Below are 18219 nucleotides of genomic sequence, written 5' to 3' on the forward strand. Positions count from 1 at the left end.
TGTCTTTCATTAATCCAAGCTAACAATAACTTTATTACTTCTTCTAAAACTTGAGGCCTTTGTTTCATTAACGTAGTCACCCCTTTAGCCACATCGGCAGCCTTTAGTGCATCTTTGTACTGATGGTTGTCGTAGCACCAACATCAACTTTAGCTATCATTTCCTGTTTTTTTAGATCGACGGTAATTCTTAAACTCTCCTACGTACCATGAACACGCTTGACATTTTTGGGAGCCATAACGAGGGCTAGCTTACTGAAAACACAACAATGAACAATGTAAACAACGCAGAATATTACGCACGCGCGACTGCTGCTACTCTACAACGCGGAAAGTGTGGACTTGTTCGCAGCTCAGTTCAAAATTCGATGGAAAACTCCAATTTTTTCGTGATAAGGGGATTCGTGGATGGAGAATAACTAACTCTGGATTCAAATAAATACATCGAGAAGTGGAATGTCCGATCTGAAGTAGCGTGGCGTCGCACAAACCCATGAAGGTAAAACAGCTCTGCTAACCTCTTAAGATCAGAAGGTCTGATCTGATGAAAGCTGATGAAACTGCTGAACTCTGAGCCTCTGCGTTCAGGAAACCAACTCTGACATCATAGCTGACAAAGAATATTAACCGTTTGGCCAGTCATGTCGCAGACTCTTAGAAACCGCACATCCAAAGTCAAACTTGGTTCACACGGCAATAAGAAGCATCTGTGGATATTCACCGTGACCAGCCTCACGGAACTACATCCACATTGGTCGCATGAGAGCTGAGCAGCTGGGTTTTGAAGGTTCTCATCCAGGTCCTGGTTCTCCTTGTCTAATCCTGTAGCGACTGGATTTGTTCCGTTTTTTTTTAAAAACATTTCACCTCTCAACCTGGATAGCTTTTTCAGTCCAAACAGACCGTGGGGAGTTTCTGGTATAAATATAGTTATATATAGATGATGTGCTAATTTTCCTCTGAAAAATGAATTGCGAATCATTGCCTAAAACCGTGATTGAATGCAAACATATCAATTAATGAATTTGGAAAAGAATATCCAGCCAGTATCCCATAGTCCCGGAACACATCCCACAGAATCTACCCGCTGGATACGAACATGAAAAACACGTGTCTACATGGACACGAACATAGAAAAGAAAAAAAAAATCAAATGAAAATGATGTGTTAATCTTAAAATGCTTCAAAATTCTATGACTGTCAGCAAAGAGTTGCTTCAAACTGACAAAAAAAAAAGGACAAAATTGACTTACAAATGAATAAGAATACAAAAAAGTACTAGAAAGCAAATAGCTAAAATAATTGCACTTTGTAATATATCGTACGTTTTTGTTTATTCGGTTCATCCATGTGTGACTCCAGAGCTCAACTTTAATCAAAAAAACAATCATCCGAAACAATTTAAAGCCTTGCAGCCAAATCATGACCCATCTACCTTGACAGATTTCGGTTTAAATTTACGTCGAGAGAGAGAAAGGCCACAAGGAGCTTGCTTCACGCTAAACCACAGCGTGCTAACACTTTATCCTCGGTCATTCTGGGCTGTCGGTGACAAAGATAAGACCAGAAAACATCACGTAGAAGAAGAAACTAAGTCACAACCGCTTCGGACGCAACCCACAATCTCCACTGTCAATGCTGTGAAATGACAACATCACATTTCAGCGTTTAAAATGTGTTGACTTAAGCCGTAAACCTCATGCTGTTAATAATTCATCACAGCTTCACATCAAGTTCAACAAAATAAAATAATAAAAATGAGCGCTGTCAAAGTTAACCGTGTCAATTCCACTGAGGGTTAAGCGAACGAGCGATGCTAGTCGTTCACTTGTCAAGCCCCTGCATTGAGAGGCTAAATTTAGCGAGGAAAATGCTAATAAATAAAGTCCAGCCTGAGAAACTACCTGCAATGTAAACAACCCGTCTCCCCGGAGCAGACGGAGCCTCGTAGCTCTGGCGGAAACAAAACCCCCTCCCGCTGACCAATATATGGACCTCAGCTGTGTTCTGGATGGATTGCTAAAGCTAGCCTGCTTACACGCGCTAATTCAGGACGTTTTACAGATAAAACAGTTCAAATTGAAGGAAAAGTTAAATGGAGTTATTTAATTGGACCACCCAGTGACCTGGAGATGATGTTACTGATATGGGGTAAACATCTACTGTTCTTCGGTGGCCGGAAAATAGTTTCTGGGAACTTTCACGCCACCGGATAACAGATTTTTTTTTTTTTAAATAACTATGACCAATCGTAGTTTTTTGACATTCATTTAAGAAATAGAGGGAAACGTCATTATCTCTTATGGCTTTGACATTAGCCCTTGTTTTGCGATTAATAACACATGCATTCAATTAAAGACAATGGAGACGAGCAACTGTTTTTAAACATCATCTTTCTTGATGGTATTTTTGCAGAGGCGTATCCAGACACCACTGTGGTATCTAGAAAAGGCTTTTATGTGGAGATTTAATGTCTTTTGCCAGTTGGCCCAAACCTGCATCGCTCCCTATTTGAAAGTTGTATATCGTCAGATTTTTTTTTTTTTTTTTTTCAAGAAAAAACAAACTGAAAATGCCATTTAGCCGGTGCATTAAGAGGACTCAGGTGGGCTCCCTGGCCGATCACCCGCATCTTCCCCCTTCTTTTCTGCTCCCCAGAATAAGTCGTCACAAAACCGTAAACCCAATTTAATAAAAGCTAAAGGGGTCCAACAGGAGGGAGAACAAAATTAGAGGGAGCAGTTATGCGAGAACAGGTAGAGGCCTTCGGTGTGTGTGTGGCAAGGGATTAGAGAGATTTAGAGAAAATCACAGGAGAGATCATCAACACACACTTCATCCGATGCTCTCACACACACACACTGCATGAGCTTCTCCCCAGCACGAGTTTCACCTGTGGATTCTTCAAGTGGTGGCCAAAATAAACTACGCAGATTAGACTTTCTCTGCCAGGTTTGCAAATCAGAACTTTGCGGAGGTTCTGCATCGTGACGGGTCAGTTAGCTGATCAGCCTTTCCTCTGGCGCTGATCCTCAGCGGACGGGGGAATCATGAAGTGTGTTCTCTATAAATAACATCGGCGGGCTTTAAGTTTAAAATAACAGATACAGTTTTGCACGGAAATGAAATAAGAGAAAACATGATGTTTTTATGGCCCAATTGTAAATAGTAATATGGAGGGTTAGCGGTTCCCAACAGTTGAAGGAAGCGCTTTAATTCAGCTCAGGTGGGTCTCGGAGATTAGTTGTTATCATCAATTGACTAATCTTCGTGTTTGACCTGCAGACTTCTAAAAAATGCAATAATGCAATTGCGGTATTTGTCACATTTTATAAAGCAGATTTAATCACAGTTAGATAAGGAGCCTCGGGAGATTAGCAGAGGGGGATTCAGGGGGATTACCTTGGCCATTTGAGGAAAGATCTCCACATACGGTAGAAACACAGATAATAAGACCGAGCGGGGGTCTAGCTGGACTAGGGGTCGGTGACCTTTAACACCTAAAAACCCATTTGGACCCGGTTTTCACAGAAAAGAAAACACAGGGAGCCGCAGTTACTTTTTGACGTCTAAAATAAAGTTACCACTGTATATATTGCTTGTTCGTAATTTGCCTACCTGCGGTTTAAAGTCTCGACAAAGTGACGGCATCTTGGCGGGTGTACCGGCTTCCCCGAGCGTGACGTATATTTTGAGCGTCGAAAAATAATAAATGTAATTTTATTAAGCTACGCACAGGGAAGAAATATTTCTAACCGTAGAAAGCCTCCAAGAATCCAGTTGTGCACTGGTCCTCTTTAGATTCCTCCATATTCACAACAACGGCTGTTTTGGACCAAACTTCAGCTAAAAAGGCTAAAAGCCCTAGCATTTCTGTTTAGGTTGGATAAAAGCTCATGCGCAAAAGACAGCCCTGCATTTACAATTTCTTTGTTGAACCTGAAGGTGACCTCAGCCCGAGACGTTTTACGCAAACAAGCTAGCAGTTCCTTTCTCCTGCCAACTGAGACAAAACATCAGTTAGTGTGTCTGCCGCCTTACAACCCCACTAAAATAAAGTCCCCGTTGTTTTGCTAGCACGGCTAACACAAACTTCGGTGCAGTTAACTTGGTGTAGCATTTAAAGCAAGGTGGCAAACTTTTTGGGTCACACGATAAGATACATAAAAAAAAAAAAAAAAACACATTTGTTAACAGTATATATCAGGCTCATCTGACATTTGGTTTGAAAATAACACCAGCTTGGTTTTGAAGGCTCCCTTTTTTCCCTTGTAGCTTCACATCCAGCTCATACATGTGTGTCAGTATGTCCAAAGTAAATGCTAAATCACAAAACCAACCTGTGTCACTCAGCTCAGGAAAATTCTCAAGTGTTCTCAAGTAGCTTCAAAAATGAAATATTCTCCTGTTTGAGCTCCCACATCCATTGATCCAATCATTCTCATTAAGTATAAATTCTGTACCAATCTTTAGCGGGCCGGATTAGAAAGACCAACGGGCCGGATTTGGCCCGCGGACCGTAGTTTGCCCATGCCTGATTTAAAGTAATTGAACAAGGCAACCGTCTGCACGAAACAGCAAAACATCCTGGATGTAGAAAAGTTCTCTTAACAAATACTGTCTTTTTTGAGAAAACAAATGCATCACGATCTAAAGTAATCCACCGGCCGATGAGAAGCAACGGGTCAACGGTAGAGCCTCGGCCAGCGCCACTATGATCTATAGCTGTAGTGTGAAAAACAAAGAGAAAGGATATGTCATTTAACACAGCCAGCAGAAACCGAGCCAACAACTAGAACAAAAAGGCTACTCAGTAAACCTGCGCTAGTGGGATTTCTTTACATTAACCTCCTCTTTTATTGTTTTTCCAGTGGTTTTGTTATATTATTTATGTAAGTGTGCATCGTTGTACTGCTCTTTAAAGCTTGACGGTTTGTTTTTCAACATGGGGTGATTTGTAGATTTGAACTGCTGTGGTTTCACTACTTGTCTAAAACATTCTGGGCGTGCAGAATGAGGCGGCACGTGAATGTGTCCTTTCTTTACCCTGTCTAAGACAAAACAAGACATGCCCTTCTTCTTCTACCGGCTTGTAGAGGCAGCCAGAAACATACGTCCATGAATTCAAACAATGTTGAGCCATTCCTCGTCATTTAAGGTACGTATGTGATTCGCCTTATTCGTCCTTCCCTCTCCTGTTTCTATCGAACTCACATTTCGGCTTCATTTCATTTCGCAACCACTCAAGCCCACATTGGAGAGCATCTGAGGGGGCTGAAGAATCAGGGCTACCAAGCCAAGTCGTGCTCTGGGCTTCCTTTCTCCAGCCACCCACGCCATCGGCGTGAGTGTAGCCTCGGGAGTCATGACCGCTCGCTCTTGGTCCTGTAGCTCGCAGCGATCGTGAGTTGTATCGTTACACAAGTCGGGAAAAGTCGGGATCTGTCGGACACAACTATCGGATCTCCAGAATCGGAAGAAACTATTTGGAAGCGGACAGAGTTCCCACTGACACGTTGTATGTGGTACTCGGTATTACTTGTACATTTAAGCAGCGGGTTTGGATAGACCAGGGGTCGGCGACCCGTAACCCCCAAAGAGCCATTTGGACCCGGTTTCCTCGGAAAAGAAAACTCTGGGAGCCGCAATTACTTTTTGACGTCTAAAATAAAGGCACCACTGTATATATTGCTTTTTATTACCTTTACACTTTGTATAAACAAGTGTGTCGTGTGTTGCTTCTGAAATTCACAAAGTATTACGGAGAAAATTCAATTTTATTTATGTAATGAACTCATTTTGAGCTTTGGGCTTTCAGAGCGTGTAGCGGAGCCTTGACCTGAATTTTAAAAATAAATTGGGAAAAACTCACGGTTTCGGTAAACAATAAAAAATAAATATTTGCAAAATATCTTCATAAATATCTATTTTACCTAGTTTATGGGACTTCTGCTCCTGAACTTCCACGCACAGCATCTGCAAATCGGGACTTTACCGGCTTCCGCGAGTGTGACGTTATTTTGAGCGGCGGAAAATAATACATATAATTTTATTTAAGATTTCAAGATCACAATAATCATCCGACTTTGAACTAAAATTTAAAAAAAAAAAGGAATTAACACAGTTGAAATACACTTCAGTTAAATATTTGTAATTTATTTTCCTAAGCCACTCGGAGCCGCAGTGTAAAGATGGGTTAGGAGATCCGTGTCGTTTCCACTCTAAAACCAATTTTGTGCAGTGGTCTATAATATGTAAAGGGGGTCATATCTTTGTTACTGTTGAATATAATCATAAGTGCACAATATTCCTGTGCTAATATGAAATTACGACAATACGTCAAAAATGAGTCCGATGTCAAATACCTGGATACATTTGGATGAAATTCCCACAAGAATCTTAAGGTGCAGCTTTTTACGACAAAATTGACAAAAACATTAATTCGGGTGATCGTTTTCGTGCGGGTAACATATTTACGAGTAACACGCCAAAAAGGAGAAGCGTCGTAAAAAACTATCAAACAAAATAACAATCCATCGGCTTTTTTTTTTTTTTAAATTATGACGCATCGTCGCCTGAGCCAAAGGCCTACTGTTTTGTTTGGGTTGATGAACCGGTTTTGACACAGCTAATGCAGAAACCAGGGTGGCAGCAGCGGGGAGGAGCAGCAAGAGAACAACATCTCATGCAGCAACTATTTAGTCGGAGCTTATAACCTCAAAAGTCTCCGCAGCACAAAAAAAAACAAACAAAAGTCGGGCCGCGACTGGTTGCTGTTGGTGTAGATAATACCTAAAGTATGACAAATCTTGGCGCTCCTAGCGTAGCAACGCTAGGCTAACAACAAGCAGCGTGTCGAACATTTACCTGCACGGTTTTTTTGATTCGATGCGAAGGCCCGGGGTACTCGGAGGAGTACAGGTCCGTCAGAAACAGCGAGTTTATCAGCGTCGACTTCCCCAGGCCGGATTCCCCTGCAAGAGAAAGACACGGTATGAGGGTTGGACTCGGTCTTTACGTTGATCTCCGCTCTTTCTCGTGGCAGATTGAGGAACAACGCGACACGACGTCCAGATGTTTATCGGCCGCTCTTGCGATTCCTTTCTGCTGCTTGACATTCTTCACATGGCTGGGATTCAGCGAGTGTTTTTAGGACCCCCCTCCCTAACAGACGCATACTTTGAAAGGCTGAATCAAACACATGGGAACCAAAAGAATTGTTCATCTAATTCCAGAATCAGGAGAAAACCGTGGTATACAATTTGACTGTCTTCATCTTGATATGGTTAACGGCCTTGCAGAAAGTCATGGCTATTATTTTACTTTTTTATTTGAGTCCTTTGGCCGATTTAGTTATTCTAATGGTAATTCTCCAAGTTTTCTCTCATTCTAAACCGATTCCAATGATGCCATGATCTTATTCCTTTTCAAAACTGACTCAACCGTATCACAAAATCAGCATAAATTTAGAGTAAAATTAAAAAAAGTAAATAATTGAGTTGCTTTAACTCCCGCACTGGATTGTAAATTGACAGGAAAAATCACTGATGTGTTTTATCTGAACTGACATTCATTTTTCAAATGTATTTATTTCAGTCTTTCTGTGAAAAAAGTTGCTTTTAAATGTATTTTTCCTGCAGCAAAACACCCACTAGGCCAAAGTATTGAAACAAGTTTACGAAACACTTGCACCTTTTTGTTTATTTTGTTTGTATTTTTAGTATTTGACGAGTACGCCTTGGGCGTTCCGTTTGTTTAAATGTTATTTAACAATAGCAGCTGATGTTGCTAAAAACAAATCCCTGAAAACAGGCCACGGTAGGAGCCTCTGCTGCTCCCCTTTCTCCAACCCTGCTCCTTTGCACCTGGGCAAACCCCTGCCAGGACCTTGCTTTGGGTATTTCCATTTAAAAAGAGGCAGGAACTGGATTCCCGGGCACACGTCAATGTACAGGGAACACTGGTTTCTTGTTATAGTCGTATGGAAAACCGCCATGTCCGACTGATCTCCAGCTTCCTGAACCGGCGTCACGTCATGGAAGGCCTTTGAGTCATTCTTCAGCTTTGTTTTTTTTTTTTTAAGTCTATTAAGATGTGCAGAATATTATTGAATGTTGAACATATAGGATATGAAATATAAGGAACATAATGATAATCAGAGGTTGCATTTTCAATCTTTATTGACAGGAATAATCCCATCTTGTTGCATAACTTAAATGACTTTCAAAGTCCATTTATACTTAAATTTCCATGCATATTTTCAGTGTTTTTCCCCTCATTTTGAGGATATTTTTTCCTAAATGAAGTAAGTGGGTTTCTTTCAGGTTCTCAGTTTCAGCTCAGCGTATTTTCTACAACATTATAACCAAATTACATGTGGAGAGTTATTCATAAGAAATCCAATTTGCCAAGAAATGACTAACAGGAGTTTTTGATTGTGGAATATAATATTTGCTGCAATGAAGTCAACGACATAATATGACTGGTGGACGAAGGTAACCACTAACCGAGACAACTCTGCCCTGGCAGCTTGACATCGGGTGCCTAAACGTGAAATTATCATGCACTAAGAATTCAGTCTTGAAAAAGCCATAAATCACGTGTCTTTTTGGGGGACTGTTTTTCAAGCGCAAAATTTAAGCAAGAATTTTTAGGAGCGGTTTAGCTGTAAACCGAATTAGAATCAGAACAACTTTATTAATCCCGAAGGAAATTGCTGTGCCAGAGTTACAGAAAATATAACAGTCTTCTTCTTCTTCTTTCGGCTTTTCCCGTCAGGTGTCGCCACAGCGAGTCAACTTTCTCCATCTAACCCTATTCTCTGTATCTTCCTCTCTCACTCCAACTACCTTCACATCCTCTCTCACTACGTCCATAAATCTTCTCTTTGGTCTTCCTCCAGACCTCCTGCCTGGCAGCTCCAATTCCAGCATCCGTCTACCAATATATTCACTATCTCTTCTCTGTCCATGACCCAACCATCTCAGTCTGGCTTCTCTGACCTTCTCTCCAAAACATCTAACATGTGTTGTTCCTCTGATAGACTCATTCCTGATCCTCTCCATCCTGGTCACTCCCGAAGAGAACCTCAACATCTTCATCTCTGCAACCTCTAGTTCTGCCTGCTGTCTTTTGGTCATTGGAACAGTTTCTAGTCCAAACATCATCGCTGGTCTCACCACTGTCTTGTACACCTTTCCTTTTATTCTGGCTGAAAGTCTTCTATCTCTTGGTACCCCTGACACTTTTCTCCACCCATTCCAACCTGCTTGGACCGTCTCTTCACCTCTTTTCCACACTCTCCTACGCTCTGGACTGTTGACCCTAAGTACCTGAAATCCTCCAGCTTCTTGATCTCCACTCCCTGTAGCCTCACCGCTCCACCAGAGTTCCTCTCATTCACACACACATATTCTGTCTTGCTGCGACTAACTTTCATTCCTCTCCTTTCCAGAGCATACCTCCACCTCTCTAGATTTTCCTCTACCTGTTTTCTGTTCTCACTACAGATCACAATGTCATCTGCAAACATCATGGTCCATGGGGATTCCTGTCTAACCTCATCTGTCAGCCTATCCATCACCACTGCGAACAAGAAGGGGCTCAGAGCTGATCCCTGATGGAGTCCCACCTCCACCTTGAACTTCTCGGTTACCCCTACAGCACACCGTACCAGTGTCTCACAGCGAGCATACATGTCCTGCACCAGTCTAACATACTTCTCTGCCACTCCAGACTTCCTCATACAATACCAGAGCTCCTCTCTTGGCACCCTGTCATATGCTTTTTCTAGGTCTACAAAAACACAATGAAGCTCCCTCTGGCCTTCTCTGTACTTTTTTATTAGCATTCTCAACGCAAATACTGCATCTGTAGTACTCTTCCTAGGCATGAAGCCATACTGCTGTTCACAAATGCTGACTTCTGCTCTCAGTCTAGTTTCCACTACTCTTTCCCATAACTTCATTGTATGCCTCATCAACTTTATCCCTCTATAGTTGCCGCAATTCTGCACATCCCCTTTATTCTTAAAAATAGGCACCATCACACTTTGTCTCCATTCTTCAGGCATCTTCTCACTCTCTAAGATCCTGTTGAATAATCTAGTCAGGAAATCTACCGCTGCCTCTCCTAGGCACTTCCACACCTCCACAGGTATAGCATCAGGACCAACTGCTTTTCCACTCTTCATCCTCTTCAATGCCTTCCTCACTTCACTTTTACTAATTTTTGCTACTTTGTGGTCTACAATAATCACCTCTTCTACCTTTGCCTCTCTTTCATTTTCCACATTCATCAGCTCTTCAAAGTACTCTTTCCATCTTCCCATCACTCTTCTAGTATCTGTCAATACATTCCCCTCTCTGTCCTTTATCACCCGGACCTGTTGTACATCCTTTCCATCTTTATCTCTCTGTTTCGCCAACCTGTATAGATCATTCTCACCTTCCTTACTATCCAACCGAGCATACAAGTCATCATAAGCCCTTTGTTTTGCCTTTGCTACCTCTATCTTTACCTTTCGCCGCACCTCCCTGAACTCCTGTCTGTTCTCTTCAGTCCTCTCAGTATCCCACTTCTTCTTCGCTAACCGCTTTCTCTGTATACACTCCTGCACTTCCTCATTCCACCACTAAGTCTCCTTATCTACTTTCCTTCCAGATGACACACCAAGTACTCTTCTACCTGTCTCCCTGATAACACTAGCTGTTGTTCTCCAATCGTCTGGAAGCTCTCCCTGACCACCCAGACCCTTTCTCAACTCCTCCCTGAAAACCATGCAACACTCCTCCCTTTTCAGCTTCCACCATTTTGTCCTCTGCTCTGCCTTTGTCCTCTTCATCTTCCTTGTCACCAGAGTCATCCTACAAACCACCATCCTATGCTGTCTGGCTACACTCTCACCTCCAACTACTTTGCAGTCACTGATCTCTTTCAGGTTACCTCGTCTATACAAGATGTAGTCTACCTGCGTGCTCCTACCTCCGCTCTTATAAGTTACCCTATGTTCCTGTTTTTTCTGGAAGAAGGTGTTCACGACAGCCATTTCCATTCTTTTGGCAAAATCTACCACCATCTGTCCCTCTGCATTCCAATCCTGGATACCAAATCTGCCCATCACTTCTTCATCCCCTCTATTGCCTTCACCAACATGTCCATTGAAGTCTGCACCAATGACCACTCTCTCATTTCTGGGAATATTCTGCATCACTTCATCCAACTCATTCCAGAACTTCTCCTTCTCTTCAGATTCACATCCCACCTGCGGGGCATAGCCACTAACAACATTGAGCATCACACCTTCGATTTCCAGTGTCAGACTCATAAGTCTATCTGACATTCTTTTCACCTCTAGGACGTTCCTAACAAACTCCTCCTTCAAGATAACTCCTACTCCATTTCTCTTCTTGTCAGTACCATAATAGTACAACTTACAGCCTGCTCCTAAGCTTCTAGCCTTACTACCTTTCCACCTGGTCTCCTGGACACACAGTATATCCACCTTCCTTCTCTGCATCATGTCCACCAACTCTCTACCTTTTCCTGTCATAGTCCCAATATTCAAAGTCCCTACTCTCAGTCCCAGACTCTTTCCTTTCCTCCTCTCTCTCTGCTTCCGAACGCGACCTCCTCCTCTTCTTCTTGTTCTTGTCCTTCGACCCACAGTAGCCCAATTTCCATTAGTACCCTGTAGGTCATCCGTACCAATGGCGGTCGTTGTTAACCCGGTCCGCGACCGATCCGGTATGATATAGTTATGGTTGACTCGCATATTTGGTTTTGGCAAAAGTTTTACGCCGAATGCCCTTCCTGACGCAACCCTCTGCATTTATCCGGGCTTGGGACCGGCACAGGGAGACTCTGCTCCGTGCCCCCCCAAGGCAGGCTTGGAGAGACATGGGCCAGTGCCGCCCTGAAGCTGCATTTACAGAAAATACAGAAAATATAACAGTAATAAATAATAAAAGAAAAGGCAGAATTAGAATATCATACTATTAGATTATCATACTATTGTGCACTCCTTACCTCACTTGTTACTAAGACACTTATAGTTTTATCACTGTTTACTAAGACACTTTATAGTTTCACTGAGACACTTTATAGTTTATTTTTATTTCTAATTCTGCCTTTTCTTTTATTATTTATTACGGTTATATTTTCTGTAACTCTGGCACAGCAATTTCCTTCGGGATTAATAAAGTTGTTCTGATTCTGATTCTAAACATTCATAAGGCTACAGGTCCCTTCGGGGACCGCTGACGGTAATCCAACGGCACTGCTTGCTAAATCCAGGGTACTTGGAGGGCGACTTTGAACAAAACCTCCAGTGTGGAGGAAGAGGCGGTCATATGCCAGCTTGGCACGGCGGCCACGGAGCGGCTCGTGACCTTTGCAAGTGATCCTGGCCGACGGCCACCGCCGACAGCCTGCCCACTCAGCGGCCCATTGACACGGAGCGGCAGCGAGATGAAGAAAAACATCACACAAACGCATCCTTCAGTCGCCGCAATCTCAAGGTCACGAATAGTTTCCAGCGAGGGGCAGGCCGCATTTATCTTGCAATCTCAACAGAAATGCTTCAGCGATTATTGCCGGTCTGCGATGAAACGCGCCGGTCGGCCGTAAACTCCGCTGAAATGGAACGCGGGACGATTTTTCGCAGAGGGCCGATGGTACTCACGGGACTGCGGTCAGCGCAGACTCCGGGACAAACGCATGTGACCAAAAAGACGTGGCGAGACGTTGATCCAAGTTCAAGTCTCGGCTTGTGACGCCGCTACCAGATGGTTAAAACAGAACCAAAGCTGGTGGTGGTGGTTGGTTTGAGCTGTGGTTGGCTATAATGAGGGGATGGTGCGGAACCAGGTTACCAGAGGAAATGAACTGTGGAGATTTGATGGGACTATAACTGGCCTGGGCTGATATACGATATTAAAAATTTGAGCACAACATGTCACCGGACAACACTTAGATGTCTGACTGAAAAGCAAACAGTAGCCTGGAGGACAGAGTGGGCCGGTGATCTGTGTGACGTCACCTCACTCCGTGGGTTATGTTACACTTCCACATCCACTCTGAATCAAAAACGCTGCGGTTATAAACACTCTGTCAAGCGCCGCGATCGTTTGACCTTTTTAGGGGGATTTCTCGCAAAGCTAGACACGCCTTTTTTCCATGAAGGCAAGCAACCGACAAATGAAGTATTATTAAAACCATAATGAAAAAGTGAAAACCCAAAAAGGACACTTTCGTCGTGTTGGCACAACAACGTTGCAATATAACGCACGTTGTAATGTATCGTGGTGAACTATAATAATGAAATTGTGCTATCACAGGAGATCTGCATCATAACACGAGGTCCTTGGCTGTCGCCAACATTTTAACGGTTAACATTTCACAATGATTGTGATACAAGGGAACGGTGTCACATATGATCCCCTATGCAAGCAGGATCCGGGTCGGCAAACACAGCAGACAACTGTACCCTATCAGAATACACAATCTTTGGCATTAAGTGACATTCAGTAATTGCGATGTGACCTCTTAGTCTGCCGACCCATGTCTGCTGGCGAGTACCAAAGAAATTAATTTAGTGCGTAACCAAGATGCATTATCTGAGACTCATTTGAGATGGGAGACATTTTTAGAGCGGTATGATTTGGCCCCTTCTCATATCTTCATTGTTCTTATCTCATTTTAATGTGGCGTCATGTACCAGCATTTAATCTGGGATGAAGAAAGACAGCAACACACACTGGAATGTTGACAGGCACAACATTTCCACAAGGCAGACAATGCATTTTATGTACACTCACTATTTGTTGGTTTATTTTCCCAACATATACTAATGCAAAGAATGTGATTCTAAAACTGAACCAGTGGCATGGATGATTTTCAGTTCCCTTTAGTCTCGGCACTTGATACTTTCTTTCTGATGAGCACTTCAGCGCTTTGTTTTGCAAACTTTGTCGACGTAAAATTAAAATCTGGCTGGTAATGAAAACAAGGGGGCCATGCTGCGGGTGTTTTGTCAAAGTTTTAAACTTCTACTGCTGATCATGAGCTTCCAAAGTAATGTTTGAGTCCTTACAAGTCCTTACTAATCCCTTTTGCAACCGTTGACCGATCACAACAGAATAGTTTAGTATTAAAATGTATGTTTATACATGGCACAAGACCAGCTTCGATAGAAAAGCCCATTTTATACAATAAATATCATAGGGAGTCGTAGTGCTCCCTCTTGCCATTGGTTTGGGCCAGTAAAAACCTCTGCATAAAAGTTCAATATTTGCTTTGCTAAAAACTGGCAGACACGTTTACTATACGTCAAAGGGCGGGGAGCACTATATACTAACTGATTATATCGAAATTATGCCACCTGGTTAGACCTTGAAGCTATAAGTAAACTGCCATACCGTACTGGCACTCCAAAACCAATAAATGTTTGCGTCGTGAGGCTGTAACCCAATCCATCGTGGCTTTTGGACGAGAAGATTTCATTGCATTTCCCAACCCCTGATTGCTATCGACTAAAATCAACATCGAGTCCACATGTGCCTGCCACGGATCATTTGCGTGACTCAATTTATCCGAAAAGTATACTCGTCGGCGATTTGCGAGGGTGAAACTTTGGGCAGGTAAAAAAAAAAAAAAAAAAAAGAAAAAATTAGCGATGCTATTTAGCGCTATTGTAGCTGAGCATCTCTGTCGCAGCACCGGCGGGAGCCAAAGCTCGCCACTTCAAACCGCCACTCAGCTCACTTCCTTTAAAGGAAATTCCAGCGGCGGTGGAAACCATCAGTTTATTCAAAGATACGTCCCGCTGAATGCAATGGTTTGTAACACAGGGCCAACGTGAGGTTAATTTGTTTGACGGGGCTACATTGCAAACACCGGGCCGATAATGACGTGCAGGTGAAATTAGCTGTTGAAGGTCAACAAATGGAACATTTGCGTTTCAGATTTTATATAAATATATACATAAAAATAATCTGAAAGCCGTCGTCTTCTCTCCTTCCCCCCCCCGAAACAAGCCAGAAGTTTAACAAATCTAGACGACTACAAAAGTGTTGCACATATATCTGTCAGCGCAGCTAATAATTTCCTTCTGCCATCCTGAGTCAGATTCCATCTCCTTCTCCCAAAAGCCCCTCTTGTTTAACGTAGCGCCATTCTTTCTGAGGAAGATTAAAACGTCCGCCGGGGCAGCGAAGGCCACGGGTCGCCTTTGCGGCGGCCAACGAAAAGGTCACTTCCTGCCAATGTGCAAATCACTGCCAAATATTGACATTGACAAACAAATGGCTTTGGCCCACTTTCACTTAACAGCTAACTGTGGCATCCCCATCGAGCATCCGCCCTGCAAACCTCCGACCTCTTATTTCTGTTAACGTTTTTCAAGCTAGAATCGCAGCCTCGCATATGTTTATTTGGTGTAGCCGGCCAGCACATTTCCAGTCGACGTCCAGGCTAATATCTTTGGGTTAACACTGAATAAACCCGTCAGTGTGGGCAGGGGATTAAAACGGGAACAATCTGGCCGATCCGAGAGAGCCGGCCTCGGCTCGCGGTGATGTGCACGCGCGAGAAATATCCTAAATTTTACACATCTATGCAAGGCAGGCAGGCCAGTTATTGATCCGCAGCGGTTTAATGGTAGACGGCGGCAGAAGGCTCACACAGGTTGAAGGAGAATGCATGTCATGGACGCGAGACTTGAACTCCGATTAAAAAAGAAATAACTTCAGTTACAAAAAAAAAAAAAAAAAAAAGCTGAAGATTCAGAAAACTGTCATTCTGAGGGGGGTTACATTTTTAATGAGAACAACTTGGGGGGGGGGTAAAATAAAAAAAAATAAAAAAATAAATAAAATTAAAAAATAAATTAGAAATTAAAAATAAATTAAAAAAATAAAAAATAATAATAAATATATATTTATAATTGTTATTGTTAATACTACTAATACGACAAATATTCCGTTCATTTTGTGTGTGATTGAAAATCCAGTCCTCCACGGGTTAATAAATTGGATTTCCATTGATCATTTCTGTGTGATTTTGTTGTCAACTATGTAAAGTTTTTCATAAGAATATTTCCTTCATTCAGATAATGGGATTTGTTATCTTAATGTCCCCTTTATTTTTTGATATATATGAATAATATAAAATAATCGCTTGCTTCAATTGACCCCCTTTCTGTGACCAACTAACTTCCTGTCATCCAAACGCCTCTCTCTGGTCTTTGGTTCCAACCTCAGCATCATTCTACCCAGATCCTCCTCGGTCCAGGTCCAGGTCCAGGTCCTCGGTCTAACTTTATCTCCAGAACATCTAACATTCAGCGTCCTTCTGAATGACTCATTCTTGATCTTGACGGCCGACCTGGACACTTTTCAGTGTGGCGTTTGCATGTCCTTGCATTTTGCTGTATTGATGATTATCTCCAGGTGACGATTAGGGTTCATAAGCATGCAACAATTTTGCTGAAGACTCTAAATTATCCACAGGGTGGATGATTGCAAGTCTCTGACCGACCCGAGGTGAACCCCACTCTTCGCCTGCAACCTTGTCTTCAGGACCAGCACAATATACAATTCATGATGGGAAACAAATTCATTTAGAAATTCTTTCTTGCTTTGTGAAAAAAAAAAAAAAAAAAAAATCTCAGACGCTTTTGAAAGGCAGCATGAAAATGCATTGAAATCACTGAAAGCAAAGGGTTGATTTTTATGGTTTAAACTTCAGCACATCTAGTTCTCCCCTTAGAGTACACTGGGTTTGTCCCGGCTGGACACTGGAAGTATTCTTTCCTGATGTGTTCATACTTTCCTGAGGGTGTGAGCAGGCTGGTTTCCACAACAATCCACTCTCCAAGGCTGGTTTCATGGAAAATCATCGAGGAAATACAGTAAAATACAGTAATATGACTGCTTTGTATCAAGAACTCTTCAGCCCGTCTCTCTATGGAATATGTCTTTAGATTCCATAACATCCCATAAATTCCTTTTGCGGCGAGTTCCCCAGTAGGTGCGTGCGGTTTACGGCCTTCCCGAAAACGTCAGGAAAAGCAAACACTATCTAATGCTCCATCGAGCCCGGCGTGACGAGCGCTTCGCTTTGCCAAATTAGCCCGCGACTCTAATTACACGCCGCACGCAAAACTGCCGAAGAACAGTTTCTTTCCTGCTTGCGGACAGCGGGGGGAAACTCCAGGGCGTGACGACACGAACCGAGCCAAGAGGAGGAAGTCCATGCCGAGGAGAAGAAGAAGAAGAAGAAGAAGAAGAAGAGGGGCTCCGGTGGCAGGTGGGCCGTGAAACCGGTCAGCGCAGAAGACGCAATCGCGACAACGCGCGACCGTTTGGGGGCATCTTTCAACGCGGATAGCTACCAAATAGGCTCAGGCTTTGCAGACATGAATGGAATGACAGTAAAACTCTTCTCAGCTCACAACCCGACAAACACATACCGCACACACACGCAGCGGCGGCGGCGGCGGCGGCCCTTTTGCTGCAAACATTTGTTTTAAATATGGTTTCTTGGGAGTCCTGCTTGCCAAGCAACTTTCCCTCCACAACTAAAACCATCTTTAATGAGTTTTGGCAAACGGTTGAAAGTTCTTTCCGCTAAACCCAGGACTGATAAACACGTGAACATCAGAAACCAAGACGAGCCGAGATCTGGAGTAAAAAAAAAAAAAAGGATTCGTGTGTGTAAAAGTCATGAATACTCACCCACAACCATGAGTGTGAATTCGAAACCTCTCTTCACAGACTTTCTGTAAACTTGGTTGGGAAGATTTGCGAATCCCACGTAGCCCTCCAAGTTCTTCTGTTGCTGTGGACCAGAAATAAAACACAGCTGATGCTTTTCTCTGGTGGCAACAACACTTTCATGGAAAATGAGCACGGGCTGATGTGAATCTACACACGATTTTTTAGACCTTTTACACTCTCAAATTCTTCCTGCCAACATCAATAAATACGACGTGCCTGAATTAGAAGCCCAAAATTTGACTGGTCTCTAAACTGCAGGAGTATTGCATGATAATTTGCGGCCTATAATCACAAAAAGGCAAACAGTGTTGATTCAAGGTCCAATTACTGGCTTCCTCAAGGTTTTTTAACTGCGGCGGTTTCGCCGTTAATGGATTCAATTCGTTCCGAAATGTTATTAAATGATTTTTCTGTGCTCAGAATATCCTACAAAATCTCCTTTT

General features: G+C 42.8%; 1 protein-coding gene across 1 annotated transcript in view; it reads right to left on the reverse strand.

Moving 5' to 3' along the window:
- Positions 1 to 18219, reverse strand: part of septin7a (septin 7a) — a 42552-nt gene that overhangs the window by 15308 nt on the left and 9025 nt on the right. Inside the window, exons 2-3 of the mRNA XM_086178112.1 lie at positions 17735 to 17837; positions 6867 to 6973 (exon numbers count right to left, since the gene is read on the reverse strand). Coding sequence (XP_086034238.1) covers positions 6867 to 6973; positions 17735 to 17744 — 117 coding nt within the window. The 5' untranslated portion in view covers positions 17745 to 17837. The remainder of the gene's footprint in view (positions 1 to 6866; positions 6974 to 17734; positions 17838 to 18219) is intronic.

This window comes from Fistularia commersonii, chromosome 30, assembly GCF_037954325.1.
Source record: "Fistularia commersonii isolate RoL2024-O1a breed Wild chromosome 30, RoL_Fcom_v1.0, whole genome shotgun sequence".
Lineage (NCBI taxonomy): Eukaryota > Metazoa > Chordata > Actinopteri > Syngnathiformes > Fistulariidae > Fistularia > Fistularia commersonii.